The sequence below is a fragment of the Sphaeramia orbicularis genome, chromosome 18 (assembly GCF_902148855.1).
Source record: "Sphaeramia orbicularis chromosome 18, fSphaOr1.1, whole genome shotgun sequence".
Classification (NCBI taxonomy): Eukaryota; Metazoa; Chordata; class Actinopteri; order Kurtiformes; family Apogonidae; genus Sphaeramia; species Sphaeramia orbicularis.
The window spans coordinates 43,745,792-43,760,860 of NC_043974.1; the positions used below are offsets into that span (position 1 = coordinate 43,745,792).

At 37.8% G+C, this 15,069-nt stretch overlaps 1 protein-coding gene across 1 annotated transcript; it reads left to right on the forward strand.

Annotated features, from left to right (window-relative positions):
* Positions 1-609: 609 nt before the first annotated feature.
* LOC115439061 (low density lipoprotein receptor adapter protein 1-like) lies at positions 610-13,794 on the forward strand. Its single transcript, XM_030162957.1, has 3 exons — positions 610-908; positions 7,862-8,501; positions 11,412-13,794. The coding sequence occupies exons 1-3, from the start codon at positions 900-902 to the stop codon at positions 11,495-11,497; spliced, it is 735 nt and encodes a 244-aa protein (XP_030018817.1). The 5' UTR covers positions 610-899; the 3' UTR covers positions 11,498-13,794.
* The last annotated feature ends 1,275 nt before the right edge of the window (positions 13,795-15,069 follow it).

Here is a 15,069-nt window from a genome sequence, read left to right on the forward strand (position 1 = left end):
ATTTAAAATATTAGACTGAAAATAATGAATATTGAGTCCAATCCAATGTTTTAGTGCTTTAATGGACATGGAACAGAATATTTTTTATAGTTTAATATTATTATTATTATTATTATTATTATTATTATTTTAATGTCTTTTTAATCTATTCTTGTAGTTTTAGTCTATAATTTTGCTTTTTAATCTTCTGTACGACACTGTTTTTAATTATACTGCTGCTTTATATCTTTAATCCATTCTTGTCTTTTAGTTTATTTTGTTTTATTTTTTATTATTATCATTATTTTTTTTTTTTTTAATTTTGGTTTTCCCTGTAAGTTGCTTTGGAAAATTATTATTGTTATTATTGTTATTATTATTATTATTATTATTATTATTATTATTATTATTCCAGATATCTGAAGACCCCCACCCACTCCCGTACCTGACTGTAAACTTTTCTTCTCCTGTGAACACCTCCCCCTCTTCTTCATCCTCCTCTTCATCCTCCTCATCCTCAGCCACCGCTCCGACGCCAATAATTGCGCGCGTCCCCGCCCCTGTCGAGCCCGCGCCCCCTCCGTTTATAACCGTCGTCCCACGGGTTGTGAATCAGTTCAGACCCACGCGTCACACGGATCCAGAGGAGCGTGAATCAGGCGGAGGAGGAGCCGCGCGTTGACGCACATCCACGGCGTATTTCCACAGGAGGAGACGCGGACGGAGCTGCGTGGACCGGCTCAGGGGTTTTACGCACGAACGCTTTTTATTAGAGGACGCGAAAAAGTCTCACCTGAGGTCCAAACGGCGGTCCAGCCTGTGGTCCAAAAGGAGGTCCAAAAGGAGGTCCGAAAAGGAGGTCCAAAAAGGAGGTCCAAAAGGAGGTCCGAAAGGAGGTGCACGAGGAGGACGCCGGGTGCATGAGACAGGTAAGACGCACCGAATCACCGTCTAAAATGACCTTATTTAACATTTAATGCACTTTTATGTTTATTTTACTGGTTCCTCTGTATATTTTTTACAGATATTTATTCATCGGTAGGTTTGGCAAAGAATTCGGCATCAAAAACCAACTGCATTTTTGCGTTTTTCATTCGACTTAAAATGCGTTTAATGTGACGCAAGAAGGTCTACAACAGGTGAAACAAGTATCCGATTAAATTATGTTGGAATGAATCTTTCAGAGGTTAAAAAATAACCTGTTGGATGCAAACTTTATGGATTTTTGACAAACATTGTGAATGAAAGTTGTGTCAGGAGACCTGTACTGTTGGACTATGTGCGGATCTGCACTCAAGAATGCACAAATTTAATCTTTATCTGGCTTCTTTAATATTTTATTCGTTGAAAAGCATATGTTTGAGGTATTGTTGGTGATGTCTAGTCTATGTTCGTGAATTCGGCTGGGAAAAAAAATTGCTGAGATGTTTTCAGACTGATAAATAGTACTGCAAAGTTGGTTGCGAATGCATTTTAATGTGATGCAAAAAGGTCTAGATCAGGTGACTCAAGTGTGTCTGGTTTAATTATGTTGGAATGAATCTTTCAGAGGCTAAAAATAACCTGTTGGATGCAAACTTTATGGATTTTTGACAAATATTGTGAATGAAAGTTGAGCCAGTGGACCTGTACTGTTTGACTATGAGCAGATCTGCACTCAAGAATGCACAAATTTAATCTTTATCTGGCTTCTTTAATATTTTACTTGTTGAAAAGCATATGTTTTAGGTATTGTTGGTGATCTCTAGTCTATGTTTGTTAATTTGGCTTGGAAAAAAAAAAAAAGCTGAGATGTTTTCAAACTGATAAATAGTGCTGCAAAGTCGGTTGCAAATGTGTTTTACTGTGGCCCAAAAAGGTGTAGATCAGGTAAATCAAGTGTATCTGGTTTAATTATATGTTGGAATTAATCCCTTAAAGGCTAAAACAACTTATTAGATGCAAATTTTACAAATGTTTGACAAATATTGTGACTGAAACATGAGCCATAAGACCTCTAGTGTTTGACTGTGTGCGGATTTTCACTCAAGAAAGCGCAAATTTAATGTTTACTTTGCATTTTCGTTCATTTATTCGTTGACAATCATATGTTTGAGGTGTTATTAGTAATATGTAGTTTCTGCTTGTTAATTCGGCACCAAAAAATGAATGCTGAGGTGTTTCAAGACGGACAAATAATGCTGCAAAGTTGACCAGGAATGTGTTGGATGTGGTGCAAAGTGTCTGATTTCATTGTGTTGAAATTAAACCTTCAGAGGCCTAAATAACCCTTGAGTCGGCAAATTTAGAGCAGGTTTGGCAAATGTTGTGAACTAAATATGAACCAAAAATGCCTCTGTTGTCTTACATTATAGTGGGACGTCGTCTTAAATGATAAGTGAATCCTTCAAAAGTGAAAAAAACGTCACTTTATTGAGTTTTTCTTAAATATATGATGTTTTTTTAAGCGTCTTAATGATCTGATTCCCTCTAGTGTGAGTCTCTATGCTGATATTCAGTCTAAAGTGTGCTAATTTAATGTGAATTTCAGGGTTTTTTAATGTTATTTGTTGCATTGTGTGGTTTTGGTTATGATTTCTAGTTAGACTAGTTTTAAAGGAGTTTTAAAATAGACTAGAAATACGTTTAATGTGTTTCCTTATTATTTGATGCTTTCTTTGATGAAATATTTTTTAAAAAGCTACAATCAAGCACTTTTTTTTAGCATTTTAACAAACATTTCAGTGAATTTTGTAACTGATTCTGTCTAAAGTATTAACATAATCCCAGTTTTTTCATCATCTCATGTTAATTTTTTAGTTTTCAATGGAATATGAGAATGTTTAATGCGGTGCAAACAGGACTAAAGCAGGTCAAGGCCTTTCTTTCGTTGTATGTGAGGCTTCTGTAAATGACAAATGCATCTGTCATAGATTAAAATAAGCAGTTGGTGGATTTTACTTGTGCTTTTCTACAAATTAACTGATTTAACCAAACAGATGAGACATTTAATCAGCGTTTCAGGACCACATTGAACAGAATGAACTGGATCTGAAGGGACTTTACACCAGTCAATGTTTAATCAGATGTCAGAGGGTGGAAAGTTTGACGGCGTACATAATGTTAGCCTCAGAGTATAATTACCCAAATCATGCACTATATGGACAAAAGTATGTGGACATGTTGAATTCAGGTGTTTGTTTTCTAACAGGGGTCTGGGATACAAAACAACAATGACAAATGACATAATGTAGTTTTATATTGAAATAAATATGATACTGATTATTAATATTGATGTTTCTGTGTCAAATCATCTTACAGTTGTAGACATGATGTGTCCCAATATTTTTGTCCATATAGTTTAGAAACATAAATATTTTTCATTGATTTGTTAATTTGGTGGATTATTTGGTTAATTTTTGTTAATTTATTGATTATTTTGGTCTTTTCACTCATTTTCTTGATTATGTTGTCCATTTTTGGTTCATTTTTTTGATTATCTTGTTCATTTTGTTAATTATTTTGGTTATTTTTGGTTATTAGGAAGAAAAACCTCCCAGTAAACTTTAAAGAAATATTGATGTATATATTTTTGTATCTCAAATCCTCATGAACAGGACCTCTTACAGCTGTAGACATGATGTGTCCCAATAGTTTTGTCCAGATAGTTTAGAAACATCAATATTTCATTGATCTGTTCATTTTGTTGATTATTTGTTTTTGTTTTTTTTGTTTTTTTGTTTTTTTTTAATTTATTGATTATTTTTGGTCTTTTCGCTCATTTTCTTGATTATTTTGTCCATTTGTGGTTAATTTTTTTGTTTTCTTGTTCATTTTGTTAATTATTTTGGTTATTTTTTATTATTAGGAAGAAAAACCTCCCATTAAACTTTAAGTATCTATCTATCGATCTATCTAAAAAACCTCCCATTAAACTTTAAAGAAATATTGATGTGTATGTCGAGGCCCAAAACGGAATCTGGCCCGATTCAGAATCGGGCCAGCCCAGAATGGAATCCTGCTGCTATAATGTTATTTTTATACCATGTTTAATGCAAATGATCTAAATTATGACAAAAATCAATACATGGAATTTGCAAATATGTGAAAACAAAATGAAACAAACAACATTTTAATTGTAAACTATAATACACTTTATTTACAAATAGAACCTAGTGGTACTCCCCACCAATATATGGTACAGTGAAATCGACTGAAATTGACAATAGTTACTCAAGGTATGTAAGACTGAAAATGTAAAATTATGACAAATTATGGAATTATGGATCATTTGCGTTAAACATGGTATAAAAATAACATTATAGCAGCAGGATTCCATTCTAGGCCGGCCTAGAATAGAATTCCATTCTGGGCCGGCCCGATTCTGAATGGGGCCAGATTCCGTTTTGGGCCTCGACATATATATTTTTGTATCTCAAATCCTCATGAACAGGACATTTTACAGCTGTAGACATGTGTCCCAGTATTTTTGTCCATTTAGTTTATAAACATCAATATTTCCCTAAAGTTTAATGGGAGATGTGAAGAAAGTAGATGTTAGTTGTGGTAGAAAATAATTTCAGTCAGAGCAGGAAAAATATTTTAGAAATTTAGAGGACGAACATTTAAAATCATAGTCATGGATTAAATAAAATGTTGAGAGAAAAAAAAACAAACATCTGAGGCATTTTGGAAGCAAAGATAACATTTTAAACCAAACTAACAATGCAGTGATGTTTATCTCAATATAAAACTATATTCTGACATTAGTCATTATTGTTTCTTATCTCAGACCCCTGTTAGAAAAGAAACATCTGAATTCAACGTGTCCACATACTTTTGTCCATTTGTGCATGAGTTAGGCACTTATGCTAGGAGGCTAATGTTTAAATTATTGAGTCAAATCTTGTGCTCATTGGCAGGAAATGGAAGGTTTGACAGTAACCCGGGCTGAAAATCCACCTGTTGGAAGTGAAAGTGGAGTGTTTGCATGTTTGTGGACCACACATGTGCTCTGTTGTGCATCTGTGCGATGTCACACACCGGTCAAAGAACGCCATTGTTTGAAGAAAAAATATTTTGGTGGGAATGCGAAGCTGCTTCCTGCGCTAACAATGGCCGACGACGCGGAACAGTCGGCGGTTCTGGGCTTCTGAGGAGGGATCGAGGATGTTGAAAGAATGGGCCAAAAAAAAGAGAAAGGGGGAAAAAATAAAGCGCGACACAATGGAGAACGGGCGCTAGTGAGGGTTCGGAGGATGGGACACAATGGGAGGCCAGAGGACGCCGTTGCATAAGAGGCCAGTTAACAAGGTCACAACGTTCTATAAAACTCCCAGAAAACCCGGTGATTAGAGGGCGACGTGGACCAAAAACACCCACATCAGCGTCTGAATCAGTGGATTTCTGCACAGATAAGAAACCACTGCGCGTCTGTGAGCTGTAGAGGGCAAAATGAAGGCGTCAACGTCCATTAAATGGGTCAAAAATGGAAGTAATTTCATGTAAAGTTAATCAAATACAACACGGCGACTTGTAACTTGTTCAGTGTGAACAGAAATGCAACAAACATCTTCACTGGATGCACTGATCTGCAATTTTTACAATGATTCATTGATGTCAACGATATTTAACAAGTGTTGCTATTGGCTCTGATGGTTGATATTCAGAAACAGAAGTACGTAAATGCATACAAGGATAAAATAGAAAATGTAAGAAAAAAGGAACTCTATACATATAAACTCTATTTACATAAGGACATGGTGTCTGTATAGTATAATAGTAGACTATAATGGCTCATTGAAACAATGATTAAAGGGCAACATGGACCAAAAACACCCACATTTAACTTTTAAATCAGTCAGTTTCTGCACAGAAAAAATGCACTTTAAGTAGATTTCATTCACTGTAAGTCTGTGAGCTGTAGATGTAAAAATAAAGGCGTAAACGTCCATTAAATGGGTCAAAAATGGAAGTAATTTCATGTGTAGTTAACCAAATGCAACACATCGACTTGTAAATTGTTCATTGTGAATATAAATGCGATAAACATCTCCGTTAGATGCATTGATCTGCAATTTTCATGTTGATTAATCGACATCAACGATATTTAACAAGTGTTGCTATTGGCTCCAATAGTTGATATTCAGAACCAGAACCATAAATACGTACAAGGAACTCTTTACCGGTCGATGTTGTGTCTGTAATACATTCTAAATACATGATTATAATAGAAAATATCAGAAAAAAATAAACCCTAAACTCTATTTCCAGGAGGACATGGTGTCAGTTTAATATAAAATTGGACTCACCAGATAAACCTTGCTGCTCAGTCCTGTATCTATGTTTGATATTCACACTTGTATTTATTTACCTGGTTTCATGGAAGTCCTGTTTTCAGCTCCTTTGTTCAGATATCTAAACCGATCACCAGCTCTAGTTACTGAGAACGTGCGCTGGTTTAAGTTTAAGGCTGACTTTGTTCCAGTTTATCGTCGTGTTCAGTGAAAGTTCACAGTAAATATTTAATGCCGGCGTCTGTAGTAAATGAATGTTCGTCACTGAAATGCGTCACTTTTGCAACTGATCCTGTTTGGAAGCGTCTGTTCTTTTCCACGCTGCAGAACAAGCTGTGCTGACAGTGTTGTTTATGTTTTTTTTTTTCTTCAAGGACACACTGGTGGAACTGAATAAAAACTGGAACAACTACCTTTGATTCTTTGAAATCCAGGGTTTTCAGAGCAGTTTTATGAGACGACTAGGGCTGTGTGTTAGCAAGAATCTGGCAATACGATACAAATCACAATACTAGGATCACGATACGAGATATCACAATACTGTTAAAAAGGCTGTTTTTTATTTAAATGATTATTTCCTTGAAGAATTGAATTACACCAGTAATCTGCACAAATACTAAACACATTTTTATTTGATCGCAACAGGATCTAATGCTATATCACAAAATGTTCCGTGTTCAAACTGAAATTCTGTTTTACAGACATTACAGTTTCAGATCCTGTTCAAATGTTCTTTCTGTGATTACTCACCTGAATCTCTTGCATTACGGTGAACAATATCGACGTGCCATCCACCAGAAACAAACCATGTGTTTACGTTCAGAGCCGGGAGGGAACTCGGGCGTCTTTGGAATTTTTTGTCGCGACGTGAATTGTGGCAAACCTCCCTGCAGCCTTAAATGTGTAACAAATAATCATGTTTCATACAGACACACCGGCCTGTAACACAACAAATGTATTTAACTGCGTTCATTGATTAAAAATCGACACGTTTTAGAGCGTTTTGAAAGCTGTCCTATTAGCATGTTGGTAAGCAGGCTGTGACAATGGAATGCTAGCGGCTACCATGTTAGCTTGCCGCCAGCAAAGGCAGCGTGAGCCTCCATTTCCCACAATGCACATCGTGACAAAAAATTCTGAAGATGCCCGAGTTCCCTCCCGGCTCTGGATGTAAACACATGGGTTTGTTTCTGGTGGATGGCATGTTAAAATTGTTCACCGAAATGCAAGAGATTCAGGTGAGTAATCACAGGAAGACTTACAGATTCATGATACTGAGGATATGACTGAGGTTTGACAGATTTGATGAAAAATTGGTAAATGAAAGTGTCCCGCACCTTTTAATAAAAGTGTTAAATAATAAAAAAGAAAAAAAACAAAACAAAAATGAACCTCCACCATATCTGCATTTGAATAAATATCTAAAAATATTGATGCAGTACTTTTTAATATCGATACAGTATTGTGAAATGAAATATCGTGATATACTGCAGAACCGATATTTTCTTACACCCCTAGAGATGACTCCTTTGTCTTTGTTCGTCTGTTTCTTTGAATTATTGATGACTGTTCCTCTAACGTCAGCGTCCTTATCTTCGTTCTTTCAGATGCAACAGCGCTCCATTCCCAGAGGATCGGACTTCCATCCCAACATGTCTCTGGGAACCTTCCACCTCATGCAGACCCTTAAAAACTCACCGGCGGCATTTCGGCGTCGCTTCCGTCGCGACCGTACCGAGTCCCTATCCCACGGCGACCCACTGTTCAAGGTCCACTACCTGGGAACCGAGAAGATCTTCTCTCTGGACCGAGAACAGGCCCAGGACGCCATCAACCACCTCCTGGACGGTATCGCTAACGGGAAGAAGCTGAGCAAAGACCACGCCCTGGTGGTCCGGCCCAGGTACGTGGAGGTCAAGGAGCTGAGTACGGGTCGGCAGCTGACCAAGACCTACCTGCAGGACATCGCCTACTGCGCCGCCGATGCCAACCGGCCCAACGTCTTCCTGTACATCTGCAAACACCACGGGCAGCAGCTGCAGTGCCGGGTGTTCTGGTGCAGCCGGGCCGAACGGGCCAGGGACATGACGGCCTGTTTGGCGCATTCCTTCCAGAAGGCGTTGAGCGACTGGCAGCAGGACGGTTCGGCCACGCTGCAGCCCGACAACAAGAACAAACGGATGGACGAGTCCAACAACGGCCCGGCCAACGCCAAGAGTTCCACACTACCGGCAAGTCTGGGAAAAGGTGAGAAGAACCGACAGAACCGCTGAACCCATTACATTTACACCAGTACTGGGTTTCAATAACGGTTTTATTGAGATATTTTTTTTTAATTCGTGGAGACTGGGCTCTGTAGTTTGAACAGGATCATCTCCTGGTTTTTAGAGCTGCAACCAATTAATCGATTAGGTGCTTGAAGCGAATGCAAAAATTCACGATTCGATTAGTCGACTAGAAGTGATTGAAGGGAAATATTCTATTGCAGTTTTTCTGAATTGAAGCTTCTTTGTGCGTCACAATAAGCGTCCGTGTGAAACACAACAGTGGAACCAATGTTTAACAGCAGAGAAATGAAGGAAACAAAGCTTGGATTCAGGAGAATTGTGGTTGAATGATTGTTTTTGGATCACTTTGAGTCGATTAATCGGTTGCAGCTCTACTGGTTTTCATAGTTTTACACATGTCTCCACCTGTTGTATTTTTGTTAGGAGTCATTTCTTATTGTTTATTTGGATCTTAGGCCATCGCTATTCTTCCTGGTGTCCACACCCATCACAGATGTCTTTACACTGCAATACACAAATTATCAAAAACACCCACACACAAAACGACTAAACAACACAATTAACTAAAAACCATTCATTACAATTTCCAAACAAAAACCACATACATGCTATACAGGACCTAGCTCAATTAACAGTACCTCCCGATGTCTTCAGTGTTAAACTTATTTATTTAGTTCTGTTATGTCTGAACATGTGGAAAAACTGTTAAAATCGTAGAAAATGTGAGGTGAAGACCATAGCAGGAAGTTTAATTCTGTCGTAACTACGTATCATGTACAATCTCTGAAATAAATCCGATAATGAACTGAAACCAGGGTTTAAGGATTATCGTATTTCTGAAGTGCATGTAAACACATCAGATCTGATTATTACAATGATTTGATTATAACCGTTATTGGATTAGTATCGTCATGGAAACAGGCTCAGTATCTAATTTCTAGCATCATCGGGTTATTATTATTATTATTATTATTATTATTATTATTATTATTATTATTATTATTGCTGTGTCATTGTGTAGAACTGCAGCTCCTTATGTTTTCTCTTCCTCTGGATGCTTCATTTATTCACATACAACACACACTGTTCCCTTTATGCATGAAATATGTTATGAATAACCCATAAAAACCCAGTGGTACTTTTGTGGCAGTTCCCACACTGCAAATTTAACTCTTTAAGTGCCAGACAGTTAAGGGGCTAATAAGCCTTAAAAGTGCCACAGAATTTGGCCGTTTTTCAGTATTTCGCGTCATTTTCATAATATTTGAAGAATCCTGCAGGAAACCGCTCGGTAACATCCGACCGATTGCTGATTAGATCCAAAACGCACCGGACGCAGCCGATTCATTATTGATCGTAATTTGCATAATTAATAATAATAATAATAATAATAATAATACTAATAATAATAATAATAATAATAATCTTTATTTATATAGCACTTTTCATACATTAAAAACTGTAGCACAAAGTGCTTTACATATCAGTTTAAAAATCAGTACCGCCCCCCACCCACACTCACCCACTCACCCGCACACACACACACACACACATATACATGCAAACCCACAAGCTCACACATACTTTAGAAGACTGACTGAGCACGGGTAGACCAGAACAAAAATGCACAAGTAAAAGTAAAACATCAATTTAGGAGGCGCTGTCTCAGGGAGCCATCCACACCAGGAGGCAGCCGCCGACCCCGGCACCAGCAACACAGCCCTGCATCCCAACTAGTGGGAGAGGGCCAACTGGGACCCCCACCCACCAGAAAGGAGCGGACCCCAGTGAGAGAAGGCACCACAGCCCCCGGAGTCCACAGCCGCCCCCCGGCATGGAGGGCTCCCTCTGATGAAACACCGGAGAATAAGAAACATTAAAAAGATATAAAATATTATTCGGTCGCGTGACCTCAAATTCCCGTCTGCTTGGTCTCAAAAGGGGGACACAGAAAGAACGTCATCGAAATGTGAGAAAGAAATGGGGGTGGATGGTTTGTTTGTACACAAATGTGGCGTGTTCTCCAAAGCCGATCTGATCGGCCCGTGGCACTTTACAGGTTGTTTTCGTAAAGCTGATTTAATCGGCCCATGGCACTGAAAGTGTTAAAAAACAAACAAACAAACTTGGATATAGAAAGGTTAGATAATTTATCTTGTTTTAAGAGTTAATTTCTTATTTTAAGTGTTCTTACATCTGTAGACATGTTTATTTCTAGCTTTAACAATTTGAATTCAAAAAATCTTGTTTTCAGTACCTTTTTCCTCAGATTTAATATTTTATCTTGTTTTCAGACACCCCTTTTTTGCATTGCAAATGAATTTTCGCTCCATTTAACTTTTCTTAAGTTATTTATCACCATTTATTATAATATTATCCTCTGCATTTTGCATTTTTCAGGGTAAATCCTGTATTTTTCTATATTTAATTCACTTATCATGTAGATGTTCATTAAAGCTCAGAGTAAATTCAAAGTTTATTACATCAAAGCTGAAGAAAAAGTGACTTTCAGCCAAATATATCAATAATTACTAAAACTACCTTTTTACGCTGATGACGATGTCACTTATGTTCATATACATAAGTATTTATTTGTGTCATTTCCTTTTTCATTAGTCATATATGAATTGTATCCTTCAATTGCACTTATTTTTCTTAATAAATTTCAGGTTCTTAACATGTTTTCAAGGATAGTTTGTAGATGTAAATATTTTTATCGTGTAATTTTACTGTTTCACACTAAAACCAATCTGATCCATTACTGGTCTGAATGTGGAACCTGACCTAAAATGGTCTATATTTTTATGATTAGTTCCAGATTTATTCATTTATTATGTTGTACTCACTTCTTTTGCTGTTTCCTCCACAGTTCGCTGGAAGAAGAGGGGTTCGGTGTCTCGGAGCCCCCTCAGGACCGTCACCAGGAGGGGCTCATCCTCCGACAGCTGGAACTGAACCTCCGCCGGACCCCCGTTCATCCGACGACCAAACCTCGACGACTGCATTTGAGGAAGTGGAACCATGACGACCTGTGGGAGGGTGTGGACATGACCAGCGAGTGGCTGCGATTGGACGGTTTTTGGACGATGCCGGGTCGCGTTGACTTTTGCGATGGAAGTGTCCGATGCGGTGCGAGACCCCGCTGGTGACCAGTTCCAACCATATGAGGACTGGACTGGTTTAAACCCACGGCCAAGAGCTCGGTCTGACCGACTAAACGGACAAACAACTGGAAAAGTGTTGATTTTCAAAGGTCATTTTTATTTAACTGACATTTGCTAAAGCTCTTGATCATTTTTTTTACATTTTCTTTTAACCCTGTGGCACAAACATGTTTGTCGTTGCTGTTTTTTTTTTTTTTTTTTTTTTTACATGAATGGATATTTGTAATGTTTCCAGAACTTTATTGACATTGTACATGTTCTATCCTTAAGGTGCATGAATAGTTCCAAATAATACCAACCCGTCTTTTCGGAAGTGAATTAAAATGGAAGTTGACCAATAATGGATTTTTACAGGCGGATCGTATCGATTGTTGGGTTCATTGAGCAATATCACCCAGAAAACTGTTGAAAGTTGACTATTGACATGTAAAACTGAACACCTAAGTCAACATAATAAATTAATTAATCAATAAATAAACAGCAGAAATCTGGGTGATTCTAGGTGCGAATTTTTTTTTTTTTTTTTTACAACTTTTAAGGCATAGTTCTGATGATGCTAATGGTTTTTATCATGAAGTCGACCTATTGTGGATTTTTACAGGCCGATCGTATCGATTGTTAGGTTCATTGAGCGATATCACCCAGAAAACTGTTGAAAGTTGACTAGTAAAGTGTAAAAATGAACACTTAAGTCGACATCAAGTCAATCAGTAAATAAACAGCAAAAATCTGGGTGATTCTAGGTGCGAATTGTTGTTTTTTACTACTTTTAAGGCAAAGTTCTGGCGACGCTAATGGTTTTTATCATGAAGTTGACAAAAGGTGGATTTTTACAGGCGGATTGATTCCGATTGTTGGGTTCATTGAGCGATATCACCAAGAAAACTGTTGAAAGTTGACAATTGAAGTGTAAAACTGAACACCTAAGTCAACGTAATAAACTAATCAATCAAATCTGGGCGATTCTAAGTGCAAATTTTTTTGCAATTATTTTTTACTACTTTTAAGGCAAAGTTCTGGTGATGCTAATGGTTTTTATCATGAAGTCAACCAATAGTGGATTTTTACAGGCCGATTGTATGCGATTGTTGGGTTTATTGAGTGATATCACCCAGAAAACTGAAAGTTGACTATTGACGTGTAAAAATGAACACTTAAGGCAACATTAAATCAGTCAATAAATAAACAGTAAAAATCTGGGTGCGATTTTTACTCCTTTCAATGCCAAGTTCTGCTGATGCTAACGGTTGTTTTTCGTTTCATCCTGGTGCTGAATCTGTAAAACTCAACATCTCAAAAGGTCATTTATGTCCATGAATTATAACCAACATGCGCCTGAATTAGAAATGAAAAAACCCAGTGTCAACAGAATCCCACCCCAGGAAAAACAACCCCCGACTGTCCACGGCGGCATTTGCATTTATGTGGAAAGCCTTTGGGGTGGGGGGTGGGAGTGTTTGCATCCGAACACTGGGAACGCTGTGTTCCCGTGCGGAGCCTCGATGTGGAATGTGTGTCCGTGCACCTGCATTCCGACCGGGGGGGAAATTTGAGCTCCAGACTGGTCTTAAAGGCCCCGAAACCGACCGTGACTCTGCATATTCAACAGCCTCGGCGCCAAATGATACGATGTGGTTGGACCCTGAGCCCGGCCTTCCCTCTGCGCCCTTTTTTCAACGTACCCTGGTGCATTAAAGTGACACTTCTAGGCTCAGATTTGTGCAGTATTGCATAACGCGCTCTCATGACGGTGATTAAGGTGTTAAGGTTTACACATGTTTCAGACAGAGGATGGTTCGGACCTTTTGCCTCTATGCACCATCACTCCTCAGTTAGTGTTTTTTTTTTTTTAATTTTTTTAATTTTTTTTGGACCAAAACTAAGCTAACAGTTGCCTGTGGTTTGGACTGATGTGCCACTAGGTTTTTATCTGTTCGTTTTGTCTTTTTTTTTTTATGTTCGTGTCTTTCATCCCAAACTTCGATCTCAAAACGAGGTTTGCTCCGACATTTTATCACTGTACTGTTTCGTCATTATGTGCATATTTAATTATGTATTTTATGAACTATTAAAGCTTTTTCTATGACATGTTTGTTGGCTTTTCTCTGTATTTCAGACTCAGTCATGATAAATGGCTTTCATTTCCAGGTTTTCAGATGTTATATTTGGCCGGAGTGAACCAGCGACAGCGTCTCTGAACATGGAGTGGGAGTGGGAGTGGATTCGGGGGTGGCCCAGAGGTCCTGGGATTTTTTTAATCTGTCATGTGACTGGTTTCCCACAGCAGTTCTGCAGTGTCGTCACATTTTTAATGCATGTGACTCCAATAAAGTGTAGGAGGTAAGAGCTGTAGATGGTATGGACCAGGGGTGGACAACCTGGGGCTCAATGTGGCTTTGACAAAAAAATGTATGGAAATGAATTTTTTTTATTTTTTTTAAACCCATAAAGACCCAGTGTGACTTTTGTGGCAGTTCCCAAGTGAATTTTTGTCTATATTTAACCTTTCCTAGGTGATTTATCACCATTTATTATAATATTATCCTCTGCATTTATAATTTCAATCAATCAAACTTTATTTCTATAGAACTTTTCATGCATGGTACATGTAGCACAAAGTGCTTCACAACAAAACCCCCCACTGTTCTGCAGTTGTAAATAAAAATACAAGCAACAAAGTAAAGTTTATGGTAAGAGTTGAATTAGAAGCTAGACTAAACAGAAGTTTTGAGTTTACTTTTAAAAATATGAACACTGGCAGCGGACGTCAGGTCCTCAGGTCGACTGTTCCATAGTCTGGGGCCATAAAAGCTGAATGAGGCCTCACCCGGAGTCTTAGTGTGGACTCTAGGAACAGTTAAGAGATGAGGACCTGAGGGTCCGAGAGGGCTCGTATGTTAAAAGCAAATCAGATAAATAAATAGGGCTAAGACCATTAAGACTTTTAAAAACCAATAAAAGCACTTTAAAATCTGGAAAAATTTAAATTTTTTCCAGTGACAGTCCTCTATTTCTCATATTTAATTGACTGACCATAAAGGTGTTCATAAAAGCTGAGAGTAAAGTCAGAAGATATTTGATCAAAACAATAAAGGTGACTTTTTCAGTAAAATATATCATTAACCCTATAATGCCAAATGTATCATATCTGATACATGAGATTTGAAGCCCTCTACATGATAAGTGTGATATTTTTTGTCATGAAAAACCTGATGTAAACAATTAAAAACATGCAATACACAGATAATCCACCAGAGGCCTTTCCAGTGACACTACAAGACTGTCATTAATGAGGAAGGAGGAAGAACTGGGACCATTTAGAAAAAGAATTAACTATTTGTTAAACATGTTTGTGTTATTATG